The sequence below is a fragment of the Pimephales promelas genome, chromosome 20 (genome assembly GCF_988280905.1).
Source record: "Pimephales promelas chromosome 20, fPimPro1.hap1.1, whole genome shotgun sequence".
NCBI classification, from domain to species: Eukaryota; Metazoa; Chordata; class Actinopteri; order Cypriniformes; family Leuciscidae; genus Pimephales; species Pimephales promelas.
The window spans coordinates 24,220,969-24,236,361 of NC_142788.1; the positions used below are offsets into that span (position 1 = coordinate 24,220,969).

The following is a 15,393-nucleotide window of genomic DNA, read 5'->3' on the forward strand; positions in this document are numbered from 1 at the left end:
ATCAAAACATATTTAGATATACAGGAAATCGCAATGGAAGACGATTTCGATATATCTAAATATGTTTAGTGAAAGTAAAACTTTCGAAATCTCGAGTGACGTACACACGCAAGCGATCACTTCCGGGTATGCGTAGACTGAAGCGCCTGTGCCGTCAGATCAGTTTGACATGGCTGTGGTTACACGAGGTAAAAACGATATAAACACTGTTCGTTTTCTCACACAAGCCGCTCGTTTCGTGTCTTAGGCCATCAATGTGTACTTACATTTATGAGTCATTAAATCATGTTTAATTTGGACTTCTCTGTGCATGCTCTTTGAGGTGGACCCCCTAAACCTGCATACCTGCAACCTGACTGATAGACAACAACGGTTTGAACAAAAAATATCAAAATGGAAACTACTGTGGAAACAAAGACACCTACATCTTGGATGCTCTTGAGGTAAGCTAAAACATATCAAAAATTAATTTCAAAGTGAACTATCCCTTTAATTCTATATGGACGAAATGGACCCAGTGTGATGTGATGTCCGTTTTGACTGGAAGTAAATGAGATCAGGGTGTCTGGTTGAAACCCAGACTGTCTCTTTTAGAGCTTCTTGTTCGGGGCTTAGTGTCTCAAGGGTGTAGGCTAAAGATTTTGTCCCTCCAAACGGCCAATATCTGCATGTATAGTAAATATATGATTACATAAGTATAGGAGCAGAGAGGATTTTCTAATCCCCATCCATAGTCACTACTTTTGTCGGTACTATTACTTCAAAATATTAAAAAAATGTATTTGACCCTGTGTAAAATGACTATCACAAAATAATTATAATCTATTTTTAATTTTTGTAAAAAAAATATATACAGTATATATATATATATATATATCGAATGCCGATATTACAATTCAAATAATGTTAAACATGAATTGAGAAACCGTAACAATCATTAAAACATTTTGCTGACAAAAAGTGCAAAAGAATATTGTTGCAGCCCACTCTTGTCTTGCATGTTGCTAAGGAAGTTGAATGGATTGATGAATGTGGCTTGGCGTGCTCACATGAACGAGAGAGTACAGATACTCAAGTCACATGTGCTGACAGGATGTGGCAGAGAGATTGTGAAAGGAAATGCATCACAATGCAAAGCTGTCTGGTAAAAAAGACACTGCAACTTTCCAGAGAAAGAAAAGTGTTTGTTATCTAGTAGTCCCATTTAAAGGGGATTCACAGGACATTATTTACATTTCAAAGTAAAACTTTTTTCCACCTGAAAAGTTCCCTAGATTAAAACACGACATATTTAGTCAGCAGTAGTACATCACTTGAATCTTTTTTTTCCTCAGAAATACCAACAATGTCATTGGTGTTTTTTTCCCAGTTTATTTCAGAAAACGTATGATGATCCTTCTTTTGCATTTATATAATGGAATGGAATCTAATTAAGTTAAATACTTAAAGTCACCATAAAATCAAAATTGACATATTTTTATGGAACATTGCATTTATAAATGATTTATCTGTGCACATCCTTTTTTCATTTTTTATGTGCCCTTGTTATCTTTAATCAAAATAATGTCTCTTCCCTCTTGCATCATCAACATCATCTGTTCTCTTCTCTTATGCTGTGTTCACACTGGCATTATGGTGGGACAACATCTCAGCAATAGCAACACAACCCTACAATAAATTCTAGATGAACAAGGAATAAAACCCCGTAAGACTTTCGTTCATTTTCGGAACACAAATTAAGATATTTTTAATGAAATCCTCCATAGGCTTCTATTGTTATTGAATCTTGCCGGCCCAGAGAGTTTGTTAAACCATTGTTAAAATAGTCCAAGTGACTACAGTGGCTCAACCTTAAGTTTATCAAGTGACGAAAATGCTTTTTGTGCGAAACACAAACAAAATAACGACTTTATTCAACTCAATAGGTCATGTGTGTGATGTGTGTGACGCTGGCCTATTATGGCCTACACTATAGTGAGTCTACGTTCTGACCACTGATCTATATAATGACTGGATAACTCATGGCGTTCTAAACTGCCACCAGGCAGTGAAGCCACCGGAAGTGTTCGAGCGGCCAAAACCTACCCTAAACCTACCCAACTCCACCCCCTGATCCCTAAACCTACTCATCTCCACCCCCTGAACCCTAAACCCATCCCTAAACATACCCAACTCCACCCCCTGAACCCTAAACCCACCCCTAAACCTACCCAACTCCACCCCCGATCCCTAAACCTAGTCATCTCCACCCCCTGATCCCTAAACCCACCCCTAAACCTACTCAACTCCACCCCCTGATCCCTAAACCTGCTCATCTCCACCCCCTGATCCCTAAACCCACCCCTAAACCTACCCAACTCCACCCCCTGATCCCTAAACCTACTCATCTCCACCCCCTGACCCCTAAACCCACCCCTAAACCTACCCAACTCCACCCCCTGATCCCTAAACCTGCTCATCTCCACCCCCTGATCCCTAAACCCACCCCTAAACCTACTCACCTCCACCCCCTGATCCCTAAACCTACTCATCTCCACCCCCTGAACCCTAAACCCACCCCTAAACCTACCCAACTCCACCCCCTGATCCCTAAACCTACTCATCTCCACCCCCTGACCCCTAAACCCACCCCTAAACCTACCCATCTCCACCCTGCAATGAGGTGCTACTGCTTGGACGGGCATCCGCGTGCAGTGAAAGCTCCAACCTGATGACATGGGTATGGTAAAAAAATGTGCACTGCAAATGGAGTAGGCCTAAATGTGTAAACCCCTTATTTACACTGCACACATCTGTGGTGGCGCTTTACGGCTCCGACAATGTTTTATTCCTACCTTCACACGGTGTCAACTCACACCAGGAGCATTTTCACGTGATTTGCCGGTTTGTGGGCGCGATCAGCTCCAGTAGCCGTGTCGCAGCTGTAACACGCCGCAGACGTGTGCAGTGCAAATAAGGGGCAAATAAGAGGTGAAACAGGTGTACATTAACCCATACAATTTGTTTTAATGCATTTCCTGGACATGTTCTTGCTAACTAATCAAAAACTTACTAGACTACTGATCTGATCTGTAAAACACAATCAGAAAGAGCTAAATTTTAAGTTCACAATTCACATATTTTTAGTAAGCAGGAATAATTTCCGACTTTAAACAAATACCCATTTAAATGCTTAGGATGTTTGCATTGTAAGATTGTTCAGGGAGACTTTAGATTTAAAGACGGTGTCTCGTTACGCAATGTTTTCTTAGTCATATCATACAATTTCCTATTGATTCAATACGTGATAACACGTGAGCTAGATCACAGAAGAAGCGCTGCTCTTTTAACACTTCGTGAACTCACTCAGAGGCCCACACAGACAATAAATATTTGAATAAAGTCGTTATTTTATTTTTTTGCGCACAAAAAGTATTCCCGCTGCTTGATAAATTTAAGGTACTACTGGACTATTTTAATGATGTTTTTACTAACTTTCTGGGCTGGCACGTTTCATTTACAAAGCCTATGGAGGAGTGAGCCAGCTCTCAGATATAATAAATATCTTAATTTGTGTTCCATAGATGAACGAAAGTCTTAGGTGGTTAGAACAACATGAGGGTGAGTAATTTCAGACACAATTTTAATTTTGGGGTGAAAAAAGGGCATTTTCTTTTAAATATGTCCAAATGTAGTTATTAACTGAAATATAACATTGCATTAATTCATTGTCAGTTTGCAAAAATAAATATGTATGAACATCATTGAGCACATTATCCTGTAAAGTAGGTGTTGTTGAAAGCCTCCGTCATGCCCAAGGACTCAAAAACAACATAAAGCATAACGCTTTCCTAACTACTGTCCAAGCTCTGCAGCGATTCACTCTTTCCACACATGGTGAGGGTACTACTTCCAGCTTATTGCCTAGTTGAGACAATATTCCCTCTGTCTACAGGGTTTAATATGACTTTACCTTCCATAGCAGGTGAGTAAATAATGGCCTCATAACAAATGAACACATCAAAACTAGCGACTGTGCATCGTTGTTACTGTATTTATGCCAATAAAGACCATTGAACATCTCTGTTGTTGTTGTTGTTGTTGACGATGGATGGATAATAATGCAGTTTTATCGTGTGGTGCTTTGGAAATTTAATTTATTGCTTGATTGGTAATGTTCCTCATACACTTCGCAAGCTGTTATTCAGGTTAACACATATAACGTACACATTCATTCCAGTGCCTCAGGCTATAACAGATGTGTAAATGTTTGTTAATGAGCGTTACTCCATCTCTCCAGCCTCTCTGCCTGTCTTTCCTCTTGGAAGAGTGAAGCAAAAGGGTCAGTTTGACTATAATGTGTCTGCTGATAGCAGAGATTAAGAACTGGAGAAGTATAGACAGCTGCACTTCAGCCGCTCTCAGTGGAGTGAATTAAGAGCAACCTGCTAACAAAATGGGAAGCTCTTCCATTCACATTAAACCCTATGGCTGTGAGCCAATACACTTATTTGGATTGTATGTGTGTGTGTGTACACACTGTACAGGTGAAATAACTGAATCCAGGATATGGAGGCCGTTGTCAAGCATTTAAACGGCAGACTATAAAAAACAGAATCTAAATTGCACTCCATCCTGTATTTTTGCCACAGTCTTGGTTCCTCATTTCCAGTGGTTTTATGATGACAGAACCTCTCTGATAGTGGTTATCTGCATAGACGCCATCTGCCCGCCATTACAACCGTTTTTCCTCTCATCTTGTGACTAATGTTTGTCTGCTGCTGGTAAATCAGCATGCACCTGGTTAAAAGATTATATTGATTGCCATGACAGCCTTTGAGACAGGAAACCCATCTGACCAGTGGTTATACAGTATAATAATTATATGGCCTATTATGTGGAAAATATGTGTGTCAATACTTGGGTTACGTAGATGAAAAATGGGAATTTCACAACAATTCTTACAGCTTTTTATAGAAAGTCCCAAAAGAAATGACAGGAAGGGAAAGCAGGTTGTTGCAGGAAGCTGGTGAGTCTATTTTACATAACAAGCACTGATAAGTAGGTAACTTAAGTTCAGTAAAAAAAATAAAAATAAATATATATATATATATATATATATATATATATATATATTTCCTTATTAAAAGTTTGAGGTCAAATTGCAAGCTAAAAGGAGCAGCCAATATTGCTGTTCTTTGATTCATTTCAATGTGCACAGGTTGCAGTTTATATTATGCATTTATTAAGGATATTATGCATTCTGTTTTTCCGTGGCATTCTTGGCATATTAAATAGTTAGAGTATAGTATGCTCTAACAGTCCAAAATCCTTTGCTAGCAAATGTCTTGGAAAAAGTGTGAATTATGGTGGAGTTGGGGGGAATCTGACCCCCTAAATAAAACAAAATGAAATTTATTTAGAGAGCTTTTAAATGCAAACATTTCAGTTACCACAATACGTTGAATTGAAAGTTTTCAGAAATATGCTTTAAAATAAAGTTTTGTTTATGTTCAATATCAAAACTTGTACATCTGTCATTTTTATGACTTTATATCTTTACATACCATAAATACCTCTCGTAAACTTTCATTTTTTTTGCTTAAAAGTCTTTAAGATAGTAGACTGTTAACTTACTGTGAGTAGGGTGCCAAAAAAACAATTCGCGTTACGCAGATCGACAGATTGCACACTGACAATGAAATAAAATACTATTGAAAGTCTGGTAAAACTTTATTTTATGGTCCAATTCTCCCTATTAACTAGTGTCTTATTAGCATTGTAACAGATTTTTGTAATTTGAACAGTATTTTACTGTAATATGTACAGTATAATACTGTTAAATGTGCCAACAGTATAATACTGTAAATAGCCAAGGATTATGGAAAAATATGTGTTACTAATGTTATTAATTACTACTGTAATTATGTTCTACTGTAAATTGTAAAAAAAAATCGAATTATGTAATAGGAAATTAATTCTAAAGCTGTAAATAAAAATACAGTACTATTACTGTAAATTAAAAATATGGTACTTGTACTGTAAATGAAAAATACAGTACTCACACTGTAAATATTAATAGTATACTATTGTATTACTGTAAATGACATTACAGTTCTGATACTGTAAACACTTTTACAGTAACTTACTGGCATTCAGCTGCCAGTAAGTTACTGTAAACTTTACAGCAACCTATTTACAGTGTTCATATTATCAGATATTGGCTGTTTATTAGTACTTATAAAGCACATAATAATGCCTTATTCTGCATCCCTTACCCAATACCTAAAGTTAACAACTACCTTAACATTAATAAGCAGTAATTAGGAGTTTATTGAAGCAAAAGTCATAGTTAATAGTGAGAATTGTACCCTAATCTAAAGTGTGACCGAAAGTCTTTACACATAGACATTGCAGATAATTTGGGTTTATTTTTGTGACTCTGAAATGTCCTGTGTATTGTTTCTCTCCAAGAGATCAAAGATACGTATCGCCCCATGGAGATCAGAGGGAAGACATTGTGTACTTGTGCCTCGTGATTTGAAGAAACGAACTCATGCATTAGTAGTAAAAGCTTTCCATCTCAACACTAAAAGGAAATGTCTTTGCTAAAACTAAGGCACATACTAAAGAAAGGATACTTCAACATTGCCTTGCCTTGCAGTAAATGGATTTTATAACTGTATACTGAGAGATTATTTTATGCTTTGCTGTTACTACTGTTGTCCAAAAAACACCACAAGTGGAACATAATGTCCAGCCAGGTCTCACTAACTGAATGTTGTCAATGTTGTTTTGTGTGTTTGAACAGCTTGGCTCTGCTGGCCCATTCTGTAACACTGGTGAGCGTGTTTATCAGGGGGTCGGGATGTGTTGATTCATCAGGGTTTTCCTAGAGGCCAAGCCATCGTTGCGTTCCAAGACTGAGAGGAAGAGAGCTGAAAGCACGGAACTTGGAGATACTGGACATCGTTCCCGCGTGTTTCCCAGTGTAAATTCCAGATGAAGTAGGTCATCTTGACCAGCTGCCTTTAATCACACTACTTACTGAACTATCACTGTCACCCATTATTAATGAACAGATGCTTCAACCAGCCAATCAGAAATGGAAATTTGTTATAAAAATGTAAAACGTTTTTGGACTTTATTTGGAATGGTCATGTTCAGGGATTACATATTTTATCTGCAGTTGATAAGATGGATAAAAATCCCATGGACTTAAATTGATGAACATACCCAAGCTGAAGAGTTTCTTTTAAATAAATGAATACTTTTATTCAACAAGCACACTTAAAAATGAATAAAAGTAAAGAGAATTTTCTTGAGCAGAAAATCGGCATATTAGAATGATTTCAGAAGGATCATGTGACACTGAAGACTGGAGTAATGATGCTGAAAATTCAGCTTTGTCCTTTTAAATTGTAATATATACTGTTTTATATAATATTACTGTTTTAATGTATTTCTGATCAAATAAATTCAGCCTTGCTGAACATAAGAGACTTCTTTCCTAAACATAAAAAAATCTAATTAAAGGGATAGTTCACTTTGAAATTAATTTTTTATATGTTTTAGCTTACCTCAAGGGCATCCAAGATGTAGGTGTCTTTGTTTCCACAGTATTTTCAATTTTGACATATATGGCTGTGGTTAGACGAGGTAAAAACGATATAAATTCTGTTTGTTTTCTCACACAAACTGCTCGCTTCGTGTCTTAGGCCATCAGTAACATTTACGAGTCATTAAATCATGTTTAATTTGGACTTCTCTGTGCATGCTCTTTGAGGTGAACCCCCTAAACCTGCATTAAATGACATTAGACAACAACAGTTTGACCGAAAAATGTCAAAATTGAAAATACTGTGGAAACAAAGACACCTACATCTTGGATGCCCTTGAGGTAAGCAAAAACATATCAAAAATTCATTTCAAAGTGAACTATCCCTTTAATCTCTTTAAGCCAAAAGGGGACCTTCCCACGCACATTGATCCACTGTCTGTCTCATGTGACAGTTGGTCATACATCATTCAAAAAGAGACAAATATGCATATTTGCATGACCTCTGGGGTAAAGATATTTATAAAGAGCATAAGGCAATAGACATGTAGGCCTACTAATTAGACATCCAATATGTTTGGATCTGACAGAGAAATGAAACACCTCTAAAAATGCCTGTTCCTGCAACTGGTGATCTATTAGTGACATAATATTATTAGTCAGTGTGTGAGATATGAAAAGTATAAATGATGAGGTTGAATAAGTAATAATGACGACGTGGACGGATGCGAGCAGCAGCGTCGCGCTGTTATCACGTAGGCGTAGGGTTTGATCAAGCAAGAGGAAGCTCTGTGGTTTCTGATTGGTTGCCTCAAGTTTTCCGTTTGCTGACAGATCTCCATGATCTCTGCAGCCAGTCTGATTTAGACATGGAGCGGTTTGTCACCTCAGCATTGGTTAGTTACATCACAATGTCTTGAGGCCTGGGAGGACATTTCTGAGAACATACTGTAACTGTAGGGCTAAAACATTTAGTCATTCAGTCTGACTTTAATTATAGATGAAAACACAAAAAGATTGAATAAGTTCCCTTTTTCCACTATTAAAATATTTCAGTGATTCAAGGAAACTCTGAGACAGTATCACTGTTGTGCTGTTCCTTGGAGCATCAACATGAGTATTGCACTATGCAAGAAAAAAAAAAACAGAGACATTTATAAAGACTGCTTGAATCTACATGAATGAGTCATAGATGGCGTTGATCCTGGTTTGGAGCGAAATCAGACGCAGCGGTAGAGGTGTTGGCTGAGGCAGCGTCCCTCTTAGCACTTGCCGCCTCTCCTTTTCCTGGCTGAGCCTTTAGCTTGAGCCTCAGCCTAGCTTCCTGACTGTTTTCCTGTTCAGCTCTGGGAATGCAAACAACGTGTGCACCCCCACCCTTCACTGCTTCCCTGCATTTGGAAGTCCATAGTGACACCCAGTGTCCCATATTAAAAGTTAACCCTGTAAAGCCTATTGTTTCATATTTGATCTCTAAGGCCTCTAAATTATCGACGTGATCAAATTGTCGCTTTACACAATCTACTGCATGCTTTGTTGTTGGAAAGTTTATACTTAAGTCTTCAGGTGTCTTTTTGCTGTGAAATCCTTACTGATTTTAGACACAATGCCAAAACTAGAGTAAACATAAGAATAGCCATTTGTCAGTAATATTATTAGTAATATTTTAACATGAACATGCAGGATTGAAGCTACATTTGTTTGAAATATCATGTTAAAATGTATCAAATTTGATACATCAGGCTTTTGAGGAAAATTTTTTTTTCTACATCACCTAATTATCCTTTTATTGCACACATTTTAAACACATAGGCTATTTTTAAAAAAAACATTTTTGTCTAAAGGTTCAATAAACTGTTCAGGCCCATTTAAGGACGATCACCATAACAATAAAGATAGTTTAGATAAACTAAAAAGTGTCTAATGGCAAATTTATATTAAATTTAGACTTTCTGAAGAAAATGTGAATTATATAAGTAGCTCCCACAATGCTAGAGTGTTTTGGTTGGACGCAGATCATTGCTATGCACTTCACAAAGTGTTCTGAGTCATTTTACTGCATCTCTAGGTGGTTGATTCAGACAAAAAGCTGTCAAAAAAGTCAGAATGATATTCTGGCTCCTATAGACCATTTTGCAAGATGTAAACAACACTGGTTCAGAAGCACTTCCTGTTGCAGTTTTTTAACACTACATAAAAGCTGGGATAAAATACAACCAACAGAACATTTAAAACTGAATCAAAAAGTTAAACAAACATCTTTAAGATGTTTTCTTTACATGTGAAATAAAGAAAACAGTTACAAACTGAAACAGGAAGTGTTTCTGGACCAGTGCTGTTAACATTTTTCAAAATTGTCTATAAAGGGCTCAAGGTCCCTTAAACGCCAGACAACTACTTCAGGCTGAAATCTTTAGTCCGATCACAAACGTATAGCTCGTTCTTTTTGGAATTTTGGATAGCAAGTATCATTTAAAATAATAATAATAATAATAATAATATATATATTAAAGTAAAGTAGTCCAAAAGAAACTGTAGAATGTGCATCTAGACTCATGGTGTCTTATGGTTCATTCAAGTCCAAGTTGGAAAGTTATAATTTATTTACGACGTCACTTTAGAGCATTTCTACAAAATGATTAATAAAGAATGAGCATCGGTTGTTTTTGTTTCCCTATTGTGAAAGGATTTCGAGATTTTGTCCATTGACAATTAAAGATGCAGTAAGCGACTTTTGAGAATCATTGTTGAACACGGTTGATATTTGAGGAAGAACAAAATATGAACATGCAGTACAGAATTTTTCTTTTATATTTTACAGAACATACGAGAGTTCATTGTTAGTCACCAGCAGCACACACTCAAAACCAATGTTACGAGTCAGTAAATCATGTTTAAAGCAAAATGTCTAAAACATATCAAAAATTAATTTCAAAGTGAACTATCCCTTTAAATCACCTTTCTTTCCCATTCATTCAGTTTGGAGTTCAGAAGATTGTCTTGATCAAGACCAAACCCCTAAATGCATTGAAGCAACTGCCATGTGATTGGTTATATATAAAAATAATGCATGTGCAATATTATTTATCATAAACAGAAATATTGCACATTTTGAGGTTTTACTTGTTGTTTATGGAAGGGACTCATTGTTTTGTCATTGAGGAATCATTCGAGTCAAATGAGAAAAGAGATCAAGAATAAAATCTCACACACTTGGACAGCCATTACACATGAGAGTGGGCCGTTTACCAGCCCAGAAAATGTGAGAGTGGGCACAATCAAAAGAGGTCTTTCAGAGGGACAATGATGTTGGTGTTAGAGCCAAAAAACAGGCAACAGCAAGAATCAAGAAGTCTAACTCTTAGTCGCATACAGAAAATGCCAAGTATTATTAACATGTTAAAGATCTCTTCATAGTTGTGACGTATTTAGGAAATGCGATCTGGAACAATGGCCTTCTCTTCAACAATCAGCAGTATTGTTCAGAGGCTTTGCTAATTTCCACATTTCAATAGGGAAAACAGTTGATCTATGTTTTCTAGGACTCATTCAGCACAGCATAGGATTGTAAAGCATGTTGCATGTTAGACTGGCCTATAAGGAAAATAAGTCTATACTCAATTGTTGAAATAGTTGTAACCGGCTTGAAAAACTGAACATTATATATAACAAAAAAAAGACACAAAGAGGACATAACATCACAGATATGTTGCAACAGGGTCAGTAGACAGCAACACTGTAAACTTGAACAGAATTGTGGAGTGAATTTAATGTACTTGATCACAGACTGCCCTCTAGTGGATCAAATCAATCGTGCAGTTACAACACTTGAGAGAGGACCACAAAGTAGCTAATATTGTCATTATTTATTTTTGTCGAAAATCGTAATTGGTTACAATTATGGAGATCAGTGTTTGCTTTAGTTGGGCTCTTGAGCCTTAAGTCATTTATTTTAGAATTTGTTCAGCTATTGTACTTATGTTATAACAGCCAAATGAATAAAGAGAAAAGGTGATTTGATGGTGCTCGCCGTTTAACATTGTCATTATTTCACAATCTTTTGACCTGAGTAGAGCTCAATTTAAAGTTAAATTTAATTCAAGTTAAAATTCAAGTTAAATTTACTTTATTGTTAATTGTTACAACACTGTCCTTGAAAATCATAATATTCTCGACTTTTACAATGTAATCCAAATAATTTCTTAAATGTCTAGAAATGTCTAATGTCTTTTTCTAGATGTGAACAGTGTTTGGGCAGTTACTGATGACGTTTCACAAGTCCATAAGAACGGCCTTTGACTCCTGTCATGTCATGTTCTCATTGGTTTATGGTCATGTGGTTTTCAGTTGTGTCTTCCCATTGGTTCATTGTGTTGATTACTTTCAGGTGTGTTGATTACTTTCATTACTCATTAGTCCTTGTGGATACATATAGGCATCATGTTTCCATAGTCTATTGTCAAGCTTTGTTTTCTGTAACTGCTGTTTGGTGAGTCTCATGTTCATGGTTTTTTAAATCATAGTCATGTTTGGTTTATTTTCAATAAATAAATTGCACTTGGATTCGTGTGCTCCAATCAGTGGGCTAAATATAACAGTAATGGTGCTGTAATGGGATTCAGTCCTTTAGTGCAAAAATAATTTGAGTGGAAAAAGTGTATTTTAGAATCTTGTTGTTCAAAAAAAACTTCAGAGCATTTCAACTCCAAGTTTTGCTTTTGAGTCTATTTTTGTTATAAATAGTGTACTTGCGTGTCCCCTTAAAACAATTCCAGGGCTTTCCTTTTCCACATTCAACATGCTGGTGCAAAAGCTAAATTGGATCACTTGTGAGTACTGATTTAGAACCAATTCAATTTGCATGATTTTGAATGTTTTAACTTGTTGTTTTTGGCCTTTCAGTGTTGCTGTTTCTGTATCATAATGGTAAGGCAATACTGACTAATGCATGTGCAATCTCATTAAAGACTTTCAGGTGAAGAATGTTTAAGAAACTTTACTTGTGTCTTCTCTTCAGGAGCTGAAGCAAATAAAAAAGCAATGGCTTGTGAAGGAGAATCTGTGCATCTCAAATGTGGTGAGTAGTCCTTAAGTTATACGTTTGGCTTTTGTTCCCAAAGAGGACCGTATGAGTGTAGGGAACCGGATCCATGAGTGTATCTTGAGCCTTTGTGTCCTAACATGGGATGTGCTTAAACTGCCACAATTCTCTTTCTTTGAACCTCAGATGTGGGATTCATAAAGGTTGTTAAAGCCAACTATGGGCGAACTGATTGCGCAACATGCGCTAGTGGGAAACCAGCTAGTCAGCTCTCAAATCATCAATGCAGCTCAGAAGCGTCGCTCTCAATAATGTCCGCTCGGTAGGTTTAACCAGCAAAGAATTGACAATTTTGGTTTATGCATTAAGCACAAGATGCATATTAACGCTAAGCTCTTGTCATTTGTCTGTCCATGAATCAGGTGTGATGGAAGAGAGTGCTGTACTGTTCCTGCAGGGAACTCTGTTTTCTCTGATCCTTGTTTTGGGACTTATAAATATCTGGATGTATCTTATGACTGTATCCCTGCAAGTAATTAATTTCCATTGTTCACTTTGAAGTTTAAAATTGTATAAAGGCATGGCAAATTACTAAAAACATTTTACTATTTACCTGTAGAAAGAAGTGTAACGTGTGAAAATAGTGAAAGCGTCATTAACTGTGGTAAGTTCTTTTCTTTGAGTGGATCAGTATACAGCTCTTTTTTTTTTCCTTCTAAACCAAAAACTCTTTAATTGACATTTTTACTCATTTGCAAACAATCACTAAAGAAATCTTATCAATGTCTGTGTATCAAAAGGTAAAGGGGTTATTCATGTTCATCATGCCAATTATGGACGACGGGATCTTGTCACCTGCCCTCATGAATTAGCAACCAGATCCGACTGTTCCTCTCCTCAGACCAGCAGCCTGCGTTCCAGGTACATCAACTACACTTCATCTGGAGTCACTTTAGGTCACAATGTCTTCAGCTATTTTTAAAACGGGTACAAAATAGTTAACATTTGAAGTGGATTAAAACCTTTCAAATTTATATGTCCCTTTGATCCATACTTGTTCTCATCTCAGGATAACTTTGAATATTTTTTTTTTTTTTTTTTTTTTGGATCCACTTCAAATATTGACAACTGTAAACCAAAGGGACGATGTACATTTGAGAATCATTGTCCTGTGTATGGCTACTTGATGTGGAAATGAAAGACATTGACTCGTTTTTTTTGTTGAATGATACAAGAGCTAATAGTCTTTTTTTTTTTCTCTCTTCAAGGTGTGACGGGAAGAAGTCTTGTCAACTAAGTGCTTCAAATTCTGTCTTCTCTGATCCATGTGTGGGTGTTTTTAAGTATCTGGAAGTGACATACAGCTGTGAAAAATGTGACTAACCATACTGCTAAAAATTCACCTTTTATGTCTGTACAATGGAAGTCAAAATAAAGCAAGTTTATATGATGAGATGCTTTACAAATATTTTTAAGCATAGGTTCTAAATGTTTTTCTTAAACTAAAAATTGTTTTCAAAATGAGGCTTCCTTAGTGATAAGCTATAACCATTTTTGGGTTTTAAAACAACTTTTTAGTCAACTTAAAAAGCCAAAATAATCTATTTAATAAAACACTATTTGTCTTTAGTTTCTGTAAAGCTTTTATTTTGTAGGAATTTGAATTGCAAAAAGCACTTGCAACACATTTTCAAAAGCATCTTCCAAACACTTTAAAATGCACTACACAATCTTATCTGATTTAAAGTGCTGGAGTAATAACCCTGTCCCATTAAGAAGCCAGCATCACTGCCCCAATCTGAATTTGTAAACCACTAGAGGTTTTTATTATTAAGCTCATCTGATTGCTGTGCTACAACAAAAGTGGATAATTCAGGCTCATTTTTAAGAGATGTGGCTTAAATGATTAAGTCTTTCAAGTGCCAAAGGCAGCAAAAACGCCTTTTTTTTGTGCACAAACACCAGAAGCATGCGTGCATAAAGCCGCTGGTCACACTGCAAGTGTGTACTAAATTTCTTTTTGGCAGCTTATTGTGCACGATCAAACACACACATTTGTGTTAAAATGCCAATCTCTGCAAGTTTTCATTTAAATGTTTGGTTATGTCTTATGTGCAAGAAAAGAGCTGAAATAAAAATTTGATGTGTCGGTAGGTTATATTGGACTGTATGTCGCTTTTGCGATTGTTAACCTCACATTGCGGTGCCAGACTTGTAGCCCACAGTGTCAAATGATCCGGTGTTATATTACCACTAGATGCTTATAATTTCTTAACCTTCAAATGTTCATTTCCCGTTTACACTTCTGAACTTGGGGGTCTATACGACTCCAACAATTGATTAATTGTACAAAAAGTATACATTACACCCCCTCATGTGGTATTTTCCACCGGGCAACTCGTAGACTATTTTGATGCACGAGTTGCCAAGATGAGATAATCTTTGACCTTTTCAAAATGGCGGAGAGCAACGCAAGAGTCGTGACCACTGGCTGTGAATGGTACAAATATGTACTATTGATCTAGAAAAAATATAGAGCATATTATTTACCATTTGAGTTTTGATAAATAATTTTCTTGTTGTAACAGATGACTTAAGAAATCTAAAATAGTTTTAGCTAAATAACAGCTCTGTATCTCCATATTTTTACCACATTACAACAACAAAAGCACTCGAATGCAACACACTGGTAAATATACTTTCCATAGCACGTGAACGCACCATGATACACACCCTGTGCCTTTGACTCCTGTCATGTCATGTTCTCATTGGTTTATGGTCATGTGGTTTTCAGTTGTGTCTTCCCATAGGCTCA

General features: G+C 36.5%; 1 protein-coding gene across 1 annotated transcript; it reads left to right on the forward strand.

Moving 5' to 3' along the window:
- The first annotated feature begins 11,957 nt into the window (after positions 1 to 11,957).
- On the forward strand, positions 11,958 to 14,031 carry LOC120463040 (L-rhamnose-binding lectin CSL3). The gene is made up of 9 exons (XM_089124094.1): positions 11,958 to 12,026; positions 12,313 to 12,366; positions 12,440 to 12,463; positions 12,555 to 12,614; positions 12,765 to 12,900; positions 13,001 to 13,110; positions 13,198 to 13,242; positions 13,379 to 13,499; positions 13,847 to 14,031. The coding sequence occupies exons 2-9, from the start codon at positions 12,336 to 12,338 to the stop codon at positions 13,959 to 13,961; spliced, it is 642 nt and encodes a 213-aa protein (XP_088980220.1). The 5' UTR covers positions 11,958 to 12,026; positions 12,313 to 12,335; the 3' UTR covers positions 13,962 to 14,031.
- The last annotated feature ends 1,362 nt before the right edge of the window (positions 14,032 to 15,393 follow it).